Source organism: Balearica regulorum, chromosome 1, assembly GCF_011004875.1.
Source record: "Balearica regulorum gibbericeps isolate bBalReg1 chromosome 1, bBalReg1.pri, whole genome shotgun sequence".
NCBI lineage: Eukaryota > Metazoa > Chordata > Aves > Gruiformes > Gruidae > Balearica > Balearica regulorum.
Window position 1 is genome coordinate 159553328 of NC_046184.1, and position 11403 is coordinate 159564730.

Here is an 11403-nt window from a genome sequence, read left to right on the forward strand (position 1 = left end):
CCAGAAGCTTCCCAAAATGTTTGGGTTTGGTTTTGTTTGTTTGTGGGTTGTTTTGGGGTTTTGTTGGTTTTGGGTTTGTTGGTTTTTTTTTTTTTTTTTTTTTGGACGGGGAGCCCAGCTGGAAGAAATCTTCATATTCCAGAAACCGGCGGATATTTAAAAGCATTTGTTTTGCAGCCACCGCTCAGCCCCTCACATGCACTACAGCAGGTTTCAGAGAGCCCTTGGCATAAAAAGGAATCAGCACATGCAGTTTCAACACGTTTTATTATATTTCTGTATGCATTACTCTCAAAACATATCACAAGAAATGATGAAACCACTTAAACCTTCAAATAAAAAATCTGAAACAGTTTATGCTCACAATTGTACATATTTATAGTTAAGAAACATTCTTTATAAATACTGTTTCCTCTGTAGCAAGTTAATACCATAATTTAATTACAAATGGATAAATATGGTAACAGGTATTTACAGGAGGAAGGGTGTTATTACGGAAAAGCTAACGGCACAACGTTTATTTTTCCTCACAATCTTCCGAACAGGAACTAACAAATTGAACTTGCAAAAGCACTAAAACATCACATGTAAACCCAGCTAACAGAAAAAATACATTCACAAGCGTTGTTGTTCGTGTGTGTGTGTCTGTGAGTAACAGAATGGAGACTTTGGCACGGTATTTCTTCCCCAGTCTATAGTTGAAATGCAGTTTACAATCAAGTTGCCTCTTAAAAAGGAACACAATATTCAAGATATCACAATTACAAAAGAAACCATTTTTTCTTCCACGTTACTTTTTTTTAAGGGGTCAACTAAAAAAGGAGGAGAGAGGGAGGCGGGGAGGGGGAGCAGGAGAAAAGAAAACAAGTCCATCACTTTCTCGGGGAGGGAGGAAGAGGGGGAAAAAAAGAAAGAAAAAAAAAAGAAAAGAATAAAAAAGAAGAAGAAGGGGACCAATCCGCGGTTTACAAACGGGACGAACTTCTATACACCAAGAATCCAGGAAAACTTCGTTCCCCACCTCGCCGGAGGAAGGAGAGGGCCGCTATGTACACAGTTCGTGGGGCGGGAGGGCGCTGGCTGCTCCGGGCGGGGAGGCGCAGAGGCCGGAGGAGTTCGAGTCTCTGATCTTTTGTCTGGAGGCTCCGGAGGGAGAGTTTCTTTCCGCCGGCTTGAGAAGCTTTTGGCTGGGTGGTGTGTTGGTGGCGTTCGGGGTTGGTTTTTTCCCCCTCTCTCTCTCTCTCCCCTTTCCGTTCCTCGATTTATTTACTCATTCTCTTATGTTTTTCAGCACGTACTTTTATAGAAAATTTTTTTTTTTTTGCTGGTTCAAAATGTTCTCAAAAATAAAAAAAAAAATCCAACAACAACAAAAAAAAAAGACCCGAAGGCGGGAGGGTAGTAGGGAGATAAAAGCCCCCCGTCCCCATCCTGCTCGGCCGTCATTTCGCTGCCGGCGGGTGCGGCGGCATCTCCCGGCACGTCTCCGGCGAGTTCGCTCCCTCCTTCCCGCCGCCGCCGCCGCCGCCGCCGCCGCCGGGGCGGGGAGGGGAGGGCGCGGCGGGGCCGTGCAGAGCAGTCCGGCGGGGCCCTACACGTACCACTCGTTGAAGTTGGAGGAGAGGCCGCTGTGGCCGCCGCCGCCGCCACCGCCGCTCCCGCTGCCGCCGCCGCCCCGGTGCACGGCGGACACGGCCGCCGCCGCTGCCGCCGCCGCCGCCGCCGCCGCCGGGGAGAGGTTGCTGGTGCTCTGCGACTCGGCGCTGGGGGACACCAGCCCCGGGGGGGTGGAGGACTCGTAGCCGGAGCTGGCGGCCGGGGAGGACTCGGAGCCTTGCGGGGACGACTCGTGCACCTGGGGGGCAAAGGCAACACGGCCGGGTGGAGGGGGGACGGGGAGGCCGCCGCCGCCCCCGGGCGCACCCCCCGCCGCCGGCCCGGCCCGCCGCCGCCCCCGGGCCCCGCGCCTGCCGCCCGCCGCCCCGACGGGGCGCCCGGTGCGGGTCGGCCGCCCTCCCTCCTCCCGCCGCCGGCTGCGGGGCCGGGTACCTTCATGTGCTTCCGCAGGGAGCTGGGGTGGGTGTAGGACTTGTCGCACATCTTGCACAGGTAGGGCTTGTCCGAGGTGTGGACGTGCATGTGCTTCTTGCGGTCGCTGCTGTTGGCGAAGCGCCGGTCGCAGCCTTCAAACTCGCACTGGAAGGGTTTCTCCCCTGCAAGAGAGCGGCGGAGCGGCGGGGTGAGGGCGGCCGCCTCCGCGCAGAGCCCGCGCAGCCCCCGCGCAAAGCCCGCGCAGTGCCGCGCCCGGCTCCCTCGGGCTTTACCCGCTCCTCTCTCGGCCCCTCGCTCCCAGCCACTTCGCCCGTCAGCTTCCCAAAACAACGAGGCCGATTTTGCCCCGGCCCCCGGGAAGCTGAAGGGACGCGCTGCTCCCGCGTTGCCCTGCAGCGAGGCAGTGCCCGTCCCCCGCCCGGTTTTCCTACCAACCCCCCCCCCCCCCCCCCGGGCACCCCCGGCCCGGGGCATCCTGCCTGGATGGCCTCGAAAGATATTGAAGGAGAAAGGCGATTTAAAAAAAAAAAAAAAAAAAAAGAAAAAAGGCATGGAACCGTTTCACCTCCGTACCAAATCCGCTATCCTGTTAAAGTGGAAACCATTACCGACAGATTTAAGGCCGGGCAGATTGTTTCGTGTATGGTTATTCGAGATAAACGCACATCCGCTGGGATAACTAAACGTCTGTAAAATACTTCATTTAATTTTCATAGGGATTCCTCTCGCCCGGCTGCCAGGACTCCAAATGCCGAGGAGTAATTTGGAGGTGAGAACTCCACATCCCCCCGCCTTTGGAGGGGGGAAGCATTTAACATTAAATTCCATTAGCACCTAAATTGTTTCTTAAAGACATCCGCTCAGACACAATGACTTCAGTGCGGGCATCTCATGCAAATACATTTCTCAAATTTTAAACCTTGTTAAAGCTCGTCTCGCACCTCGCATCGGGCTTAGCACTTAAGAAAACAATAGGCCTCGAGATTTTTAGCCTTTCTCCGGGTAAATATTTAGAGTGGAAGTCGCTAAAATATTTGGCCGTCTTTTATGAAATAGTCTGGCACGGTTCGAGCCGGCAGGAGTAGTAAATGAATAATAGATGAGGCGGGAGGATGCGTTTATTTTTGTTCCCCTTCGGCTCAGGCGGTTTTCCATCGGGAAAGCCTGGGCTCCTTCGCCCCTCTTCCACCTGATTTGGGTGGAAGTTTCCAAATCCTCTGTTCCCTATTACATAATTTAATAAACTCTTGCAAAAGCACTTTCAATCACCTCGAGTGAGACCTTAAAAAACACTTTTTTTTTTTTTTTTTTGTAAATGAGAAAATTTTATTGCCTTGCTCACACCATTTAAATTTAATGGAAAGCATTCCCAGAAAGGGACGTTTTGCCACTTCCAGCGGGATTTTGGACTAATGACGGATTTTGCATGTATTATATAGTTTCTCTCTCTCGGTATCCATACATGAAAGCCACGCTCACAAGCGCAGAAGTTATATGCGAATACCTTGCGCGTTGCAAATGTATAAGGCGCCTTATGTGTATATCTTCCCGTCTTTTAGCAGGACGGCAGAATTTAGTTCACGCTGTATTTTGCTTTTCTGCGGAAAGACCCCGCCGAGTCTCGGCACGAACCTACATTGCTCACCCCACAAATTAAAAGAAACCTGTAAAACGTCCTTTCGAAAGCTGGGAAGGGCTGGGGGTGCTGGTGGGGAAGAAACCAAAACAAACGCAGCCGTGTGATGGAGAGGGGGAAAAAAGATACTAAACGTGATCCTTATTTTATCACTCCCATCATTTTACATCTCTGTCTGAGTCTCTATCTCTGTTTATATATATACATATATAGGCACAGGCAGAGGGGGGATAATCTGCCAAAAAAAAAACTAAAAAAAAAAAAAAAAAAACAACCAACAAACCAAACCGAATTACCTGTGTGCGTCCTTTTGTGAATTTTGAGGTTTTCTGATCTGGCGAAAACTTTTCCGCAGCCGGGGAAGGGGCAGGGGAAGGGTTTCTCGCCCGTGTGCACTCGGATATGATTGACCAGTTTGTATTTCGCTTTGAAGGGCTTGCCTTCCCGGGGACACTCCTCCCAGTAGCAGACATGGTTGCTCTGCTCGGGTCCCCCAACGTGCTCCACCGAGACGTGGGTGACCAATTCGTGCATGGTGCTGAAAGTTTTATTGCAACTTTTTTTGGGGTTGTTCAGCTGCTCGGGGTCGATCCACTTGCAGATGAGCTCTTGCTTGATGCACTGCTGCCGCATGTAGCGGAAAAAGGCACCTGGGTGGTGGTGGTGGTGGGCTGCCATGTTCATGCCCATATTCATATTCATGGGGCCGTACTGGTTGTGCAGCTGAGCCGCTGAGTAAGGGTCAGTCCTGGGGCTGGAGACCTGGCGGTACTGATCCGACCGGGCGAACACCTCCCCCGGCAAGCCCAGGCGCATCTGCCCGTTGAGGACGTTTTGGGAGGCGTGGGGGCCGTGCTGGTCGTGGATGCCCGGGAACAGAAGGTGGCTCTGAGCGTCCGTGTGCGGGTGGTGCAGGCTGCCGGCCGCAGGGCCGAAGATACCGTGCTGCCCGCCGGCCGGCGACGAGTCCCCAAAGCCGCGGCTGCGAAACAAGAAGTCCCGGGTGGAGTTGAAGGGCGCCCCGGAGTAGGAGCCGACGTGGGCGGCGTGGGGGCCCAGGGCGGCGGCGGGGTAGCCGGGCGCCTGCGAGGTGAACGCCGAGCTCTGCCCGGGGGAGAGGTCGTGGGCCCCGGCGTTGAGCTTGAAGGCGCCCATGTGCGCCGCCGCCGCCGCCGAGTCCACGAAGCTGTTCTGCGCCGCCAGGCTCAGCTCCCGGTCCTGCATCTCCGCCGCGGCCGAGTGGTGATGCCGGGCGAAGGTGCCCACGCCGAGGGCCGGGAACTGCGGGCCGGCGTCCAGCAGCATGGTCCGCGCCGCTCCGGGGACGCCGCCGCCGCCGCTGCCGCCGCCCCGCTACCGCCGCCGCCGGGCTACCGCCGCCCGCCCGGCCCGGCGCGGGGCCGCCGCCGCTCCGCGCCGCTTCCCCCCGGCAGCCGCCGCGTCCCCCCGCCTCCGCCGCCGCCTGCGCCCGCACCGGCCCGCTGCCGCCGCCGCCGCCGGAGCCGTATCCGGAGCCAGGCAGAGCAGAGTCCAAAGGCGAGCGGAGAACCAAAGTGTATTAAAGGAGCTGAGGCGGGGGCGGGCAGGGGAGGGGAGGGGGAGCAGGGGAGGGACAGGGCTGGGGACGGGGACTGGGGGGGGGGGGCAAGGCTCGCCTCGCCGTTCCCTGCGGCACACACGCACGCACACACACACGCGCGCGCACACACACACACACACACAGACACACACGCCGCCGCCCCCCCTTCCGCCGCCGCCCCCGGGATGTCAGCTCCGCCGACCCCCGCCCGCCCGGCTCCGCGCCGCTCCCCGCGTGGGCCGCGGCCCTCCCCGCCGCCTCGGGCCCCCCGCCGCCCCCGGGCCCCTGCTCTCGTTTTATCCTCCGCCGGGCATTAGCGGTGTCTCTCACGGAGAAAAACTTGCAGCCGCGGGTTCCCACGGAGCGAAGGGACCCAGGGGGGTGCCCCGCGCCGCCCCCGCCCGCCGCCGCGGAGGGGCGTGGGGAGGGGAGGGGGGGGGAGAAGGGGGGGTGCCGGAGGCGGATTAAAAACAATAAGGGCGGCAGTGGGGGTGGGGAGGGGAGGCGGGGGGCGGGAAGGGGCCGCGGAGCGCCGGGGCCGGAGCGGCGCGACCGGGGCGGCGGAGTTGCAGCCCCGCTCCGCCCGCGCCCTCGCTCCCTCTCGCTCCTCTGTTTATTTCGGTGGGCGCTGCTGAGGCGGCGGCTTTTTATTTTTCTCCCCCTCCCTCCCCCTCTTTTTCTTCCCTCCCTCCCTCCCTCCCTCCCCCGGCCTCTCTCCCTCTCCCCGCCCGCACTGTCGGCTCCTCTCCCAACACCGCCTTTACCCGCCGCCCGGCCGCTCTCCCGGCGCCCGCTCATTGGCCCGAGCCGCCCCGTCCATCCGGGCGTCCCCGGCCACCGGCTAATGGCGGCGCGGCCGCCCCGCGCCCTGCCCGCCCCGCCGCCCGCCCCGCGCCCCGCCGCGCCGCCGCCGCTCGCCCCGCGGCCGCCTGGCCCCCGCCCGGCACGGCACGGCTCCGCTCGGCGCCGATTGCCGCCTGCCTTCAGCGCGGCACTGCCGGCGGCTGCTTTTTTTTTTTTTTTTTTTTTTTTTTCGGGGGGAAGGAGGGAAGGGGGTGTCCCTGTGTCCTGTGTCCGTCCCCCCCCGCCTCCCCCCCGGCGAGGGGAAGGGATAGCGTGGCGGGGGGGCGAGGCGCGGCAAGCCACACGCACGGAAAATATCGATGTGCGCTTGGCCATGCGATCCTGCCTCGGGAGGCAAACAAACAAAGCGAGGGGCTTAAAACATAAACAGGGGTTGGGGGGGCGGGGGGGGGGGGGGCTGCCTGCTTTTTTTTTTTTTTTTTTTTTAGGTGGTGGCGGAGGGAGGGAGGAACTCACCCATCCTGCAACCCCTTCCCCCTTTTCGGCTAAAGCAAATCAAACCCACGATCGATAAAGGGAGCGAAGGGGGAATCAAATAAAAGTCACATCGGGGCGACAGTGGCTGGGGGAGAAATAAAATAAAATAAAAAAGAAATGAAAATATAAGAGGGAACGATCGCCCTGGTTGTTTGGGCTTTTAAACCACTTGTGCGGGAGCAGAGATCCGTATGTGTTGCGAATGTGCATCTGAGAGCAGATGCTTTAGGAGTTTTCCTTGTCTCTTCCCTTTCTTGAAAAAGAAACAAAAACAAAACCGAAAAAAAAAAAAAAGAAAAGAAAAGAAAAAACCCAACCCCAAAACCCACCCTGCCATTGTTATTTGGAAACCGGATTCTTACATGGCAGGAATAAAAAAGCATACAGCCGGCACACACACCCGCACACACACACACACACACACAGAGCAAACAAGTCCCGTTCCCCTCCCCCTCCAGTAAATACATGTCTGGCCCCTGCTTTGGTTTGTTTTGTAGTGGCTGAAAAATAATCATCTCGGGGCCAGCAGCTCACCAATAAATAAGGCTTTGTAAAAATTAAAACCCGACATAACATTTGTCGTCTTAACCGTCCTGCACTTAACCTTGCGTCTCGATCCCCACCGGCTCTGTGCTTGGCGGACAACCAACCCAAAATGTAGGGGTTTGTGGGGTTTGGTGGGGCTTTTTTATTTTTAAGAGGCGGACGAAATTCACACTGCGACATTCCTCCTGTGACTCCTCACGGCATTAAATCCCGCATCAGGCACACGCACGCTCAAACCTGGACCCAGCTTCCGAGCAGGGGTTTTGCAGCGAGAGTAAGATAGATGGATAGATGGATAGATGGATAGATGGATAGATACATAGATTACATAGATACATAGATAGAAGATAGGTAGGTAGGTAGGTAACTAGGTAGATAGATGGATAGATAGATAGATAATGGAAGGAAGGAAGGAAGGAAGGAAGGAAGGAAGGAAGGAAGGAAGGAAGGAAGGAAAAGGTAACATTGCCCCCAAGCTAGGGTTGTTTAAATAAGGTTTTCCCCATTGCCGTCTCTAAATAGTTAAAATATTCCCAAGTCGAAAGTGTCTGAAATGTGCCAGTACCGAACATTATTCTTTGAGCAAAGTGAGGATTTAATTTGGGAAGATGTGGGATTCCTTCTAATCCGAAATGGGCATTAGAAGATAAACTGAATATTAATGCAGAGCTACACCTCTGATGCCAACAGAACTCTTCACCACTCCGTCAGTCGGTCCTGTCTTTGGAGGCAGGAGTGTCTGCTCCCCAGATATTGCCTTCCCAGGCTGCAGCTTGGGAGCATATGCTGTCCTTGTCCTGACCCCCCAGGCTCCCAGGGACAGACCGCGCACAAATTCTATTTTCCTTCCTTGAAAGGTTTCTGAGGTGGAGGTCTGAGAAGTGTCCTCCACGGCTGGTGGGGATTTCGAGAGCCCAAGTTGGAGAGAAAAGCTTGGTCTCCTGCGTCGTCTGCCTCCAGATTAGTGAAAATAAAATCATACGGACAACTAGACCCTTGAATACATCTTTTTTTTTTTTTTTTAATTATTTAAAAGAAGTTACTACAAACGAGATTAGAAAGGGAACCAAAATGCCCAGGAAAAATCTCAGTTAAAAATACTGTTTTGTTGGGAGTGGAAAAAAAAAAGAAAAAAAAGAAAAAAGTGAACGTTCATACAAATACCTACCTTCTAGATTTTTACACCATTCTTCTTCCTTCCTTCTTTTTTCTTTCTTTCTTTCTTTCTTTCTTTCTTTCTTTCTTTCTTTCTTTCTTTCTTTCTTTCTTTCTCTCTTTCTCTCTTTCTCTCTTTCTCTCTTTCTCTCTTTCTCTCTTTCTCTCTTTCTCTCTTTCTCTCTTTCTCTCTCTTTCTTCCCTTTTCTTCCTTTTCATTCCTTTTCTCTTTTTTCTTTTCTCCTTCCTTCCTTCCTTTTCCTTTCCTCCCTTCCTTCTTTCCCTCCTTCCCTTCTTTCTCCCTTCCCTTTCTTTTTATTTCTCTCATACTCCTTTCGCCTCTTTCTTTATTCCATTCTCCTTTCCCCCTCTCCTTTCCTTCTTTTCCTGCCTTTCCTGCCCCCCTCCCCTCGCCCCGCGCTCTGCCCGCTCAGCGGCGCCGGCACCGGGGCGCTTTTTTTTTTTGGGGGGGGGGGCGCGGTGAATTCCAGCCGGAGCCCCCGCGGGCTGGCCGCGCTCTGCTATTCTTTCAGGGCTCCAGCCCTACTCTCTCTGCAGGAAACAGAGGAGCTGATCCAAGTTCAAAGTCACGTCGCCGTCCCTCCTAAGTAGTGCTTTATTTTCCTCCGAACCGCAAAACCCCTTTCCCCCATGTCACAGGGTAACAAGGGAAGGGAGCGAGAGAGGGAGGGAGTGGGGGCAGAGGCACCGGCAGCCAGCCCCCCTCTCGCTTGCCGGGCCACCGCCAGAAACGCAGCCATCGGCTCACGGCAGCTTTCGAGGGAGGAAAGCAAGCGGTCATCCAAAGTCAGGGTTAAACCGGTTTATTAAAAGAAGTTTTTCAACAGGTTTCTGGAGGTGCCAGATCTTCAAAGCAAACGTCAACCTTCCCGCGAAAGCAGCCCCCTCTTTGTAAGTTTTCCGAAATTTTCTTTAAAACTGCTCTGCCGGCTGCGGATGCGGAGGGAGCTGGGGGGGGTGGGGGGGTGGCTGGGGGGTAGGGACGAGCGAGAGCAATTTCTTCCTTCCCTTGGACTGCATATATTGCCCTCGCCTTCTAGCCCCTTTCCCCTGGAGGTGTCACCGCCTCCGGGCCGGGGGTGATGGGGGGGGGGGGCTGCTCCGCGCCCCCACTTCCCTCCCTCCCTCTGCCCGAGCAGCCGAGGGTACCGCGGCGGGGCCGGGGGCTCTGCCCACGGGAGGCTGCGGCTGGCGGCAGCCTCGCCGGGGAAGGAGAGGCGGAAGGTCCGGCCGGGAGAGGGGGGGACGGGGCGGGGGGGGACAGGAAGAGGGGGCCTTTTCCCCCAAATTCAGGTTACGCTTCTCCTCGGAGAACGGGACGAGGTGCGGGGCGGGGAGGTGGCATGCGGCCGGCCCGTAGCCTGGGAAGAAGAGGCCAATTGAGCGGAATCACTTGCACCGTTGTCTGTATCACAGACACTCATAAATTCAACAAGCTCATCAACAGGATATTAAGTTGCAGGTTACCTTTGATGGTGCCGATCCGAGGCACTTCTAGGCCGTTCGACCTATGACCCGTGAAGACCACATGTGTTGTGCTGCAGCCTCCCTCTGTAAAACACACTTCGGGACAAAAGTTCTTTGTCAGGCTCTACCGGCAGCGTAATGTAAAAGAAAAAGGGGAAATAATGAAAATCTCAGCCAAAGCTGTAACTTTTAAATGCCTCTTTTTTTTTTTTTTTTTTTTTTTTTTTTAACCCGCTAGGCAGGGCGGGGGCAGCAGGAAGGAGCACCTCGCTTTCGTGCCATTAATATTTATTGTTCTTTCAGTTGCACTTATATATAAATACATATAAAAAGAAGTTGTCGTCTAAACCCCCCGCGCTCGGCGGTGATGCCGTGAGGCGGAGGGGGCGAGGAGCAGCGCAGCGGTGGTTTCCCGGACGGGAACCCCGGCCGAGCGGCAGCCGGTGCCTCCGCCCTGCCCAGCTGCCGCTGAGGGACGCGCAGCGCAGCGTATTTTGCGCGCTCCGCGCTATGCCCCGCTGCGCGCCTCACTCCGCGGCCGGCGCAGACCTGGCGCGACGCCCCCAAAATGGGGTCACTCGCAGCACCGCCGAGTTTTATTAGATGCACCTTTTTTTTTCCGCCCATATAAACGTTAGAGGCAGGGGAGAAGCTTCCCAATAAAGCGCGATGGACTTTGTAATACAATTTATGCTGTCATTCATAAATAACAATGCCATATGGTAACCATATTGCTTATACAAGTAAAGCCGTCAAAGTGTCACTATTTGATTTATCTCAACAGCTTCTTCCAACGGTGACGTTCAGCTACAGAGAGAGGGGAAGGGGAGAGAGAGTGCGGAGCAAAATTTGGCCTGGGTTTTCTTAGGCCACCTCTCTTTTTTTATCTCTTCCTCTCTCTGTATGCATAAATGTATATGCGCGTGTATATATATATATATATATGGATTGAAAGATTGAAAATTTTGACCTTATTTTATCCCCTTTGAGCAAATCCACCAAGGGGACGTGCGGGGATGGACGCCGCTTTCCCTGGCGAGGCGCGCATTGAAAATGGCAGCCCCGAAACTTTAGCAGACCCCCCCCCAAGTCCCCGTCCCGAATGTGTGGCGGGTCCCGGCCCCGACGGCCGCGGCAGCCCCGACGGCGACCACGGTGCCGGCACCTCTCGGTGCCGTGTCCCAGCCCTCGGGCTCCCACTTGGGTGTACGAGGCGACGAGAACCGGGGGTTTATTTATTGCAGGAGAAGTTTATTTTTAAGGGTATAAAATATCCATCCCCTGATCCCCTCCAGAAAGGAGGGGCGGATAGCCTCTCCGCCAAAGCGCCCCTCTCTCTCCTTTTCGAGCCCGTGGGCGGTCATGACCTCCCTCTCTCACCCGGGGTCCCGGCGCCTCTGTGTTATTCCCCCGACGGGACGGTGAGGGGGGGTGGCGGGGTTACTCCTCCTCCTCCCCCGTTTCGGCCGCCGCGGGGCTGTGACTCGGGGCGCTCCCGCCTGCTGCTGGCCGAATTCAGAGCCGGTCACGAGTGTTCGCGCAAGGAAGCGCTCCACAGGGTCCCCCACGCCGCGAGGCAGCCCCACGAGCAAAGCGAGCCACCCGC

At 55.9% G+C, this 11403-nt stretch overlaps 1 protein-coding gene across 2 annotated transcripts; it reads right to left on the reverse strand.

The window, feature by feature from the left end:
* Nucleotides 1-290: 290 nt before the first annotated feature.
* ZIC2 (Zic family zinc finger 2) lies at nucleotides 291-5443 on the reverse strand. Of its 2 annotated transcripts, XM_075742950.1 has the most exons (3): nucleotides 3985-5443; nucleotides 2050-2213; nucleotides 1451-1855 (listed from the first exon to the last, which is right to left on the reverse strand). In XM_075742950.1, exons 1-3 carry the CDS (start codon nucleotides 4991-4993, stop codon nucleotides 1592-1594), a joined length of 1437 nt encoding a protein of 478 aa, XP_075599065.1. In that variant the 5' UTR covers nucleotides 4994-5443; the 3' UTR covers nucleotides 1451-1591. The 2 variants fall into 2 exon arrangements, with proteins under 2 accessions (XP_075599064.1, XP_075599065.1); XM_075742949.1 differs by having other exon boundaries at nucleotides 291-2213.
* Nucleotides 5444-11403: the final 5960 nt, after the last annotated feature.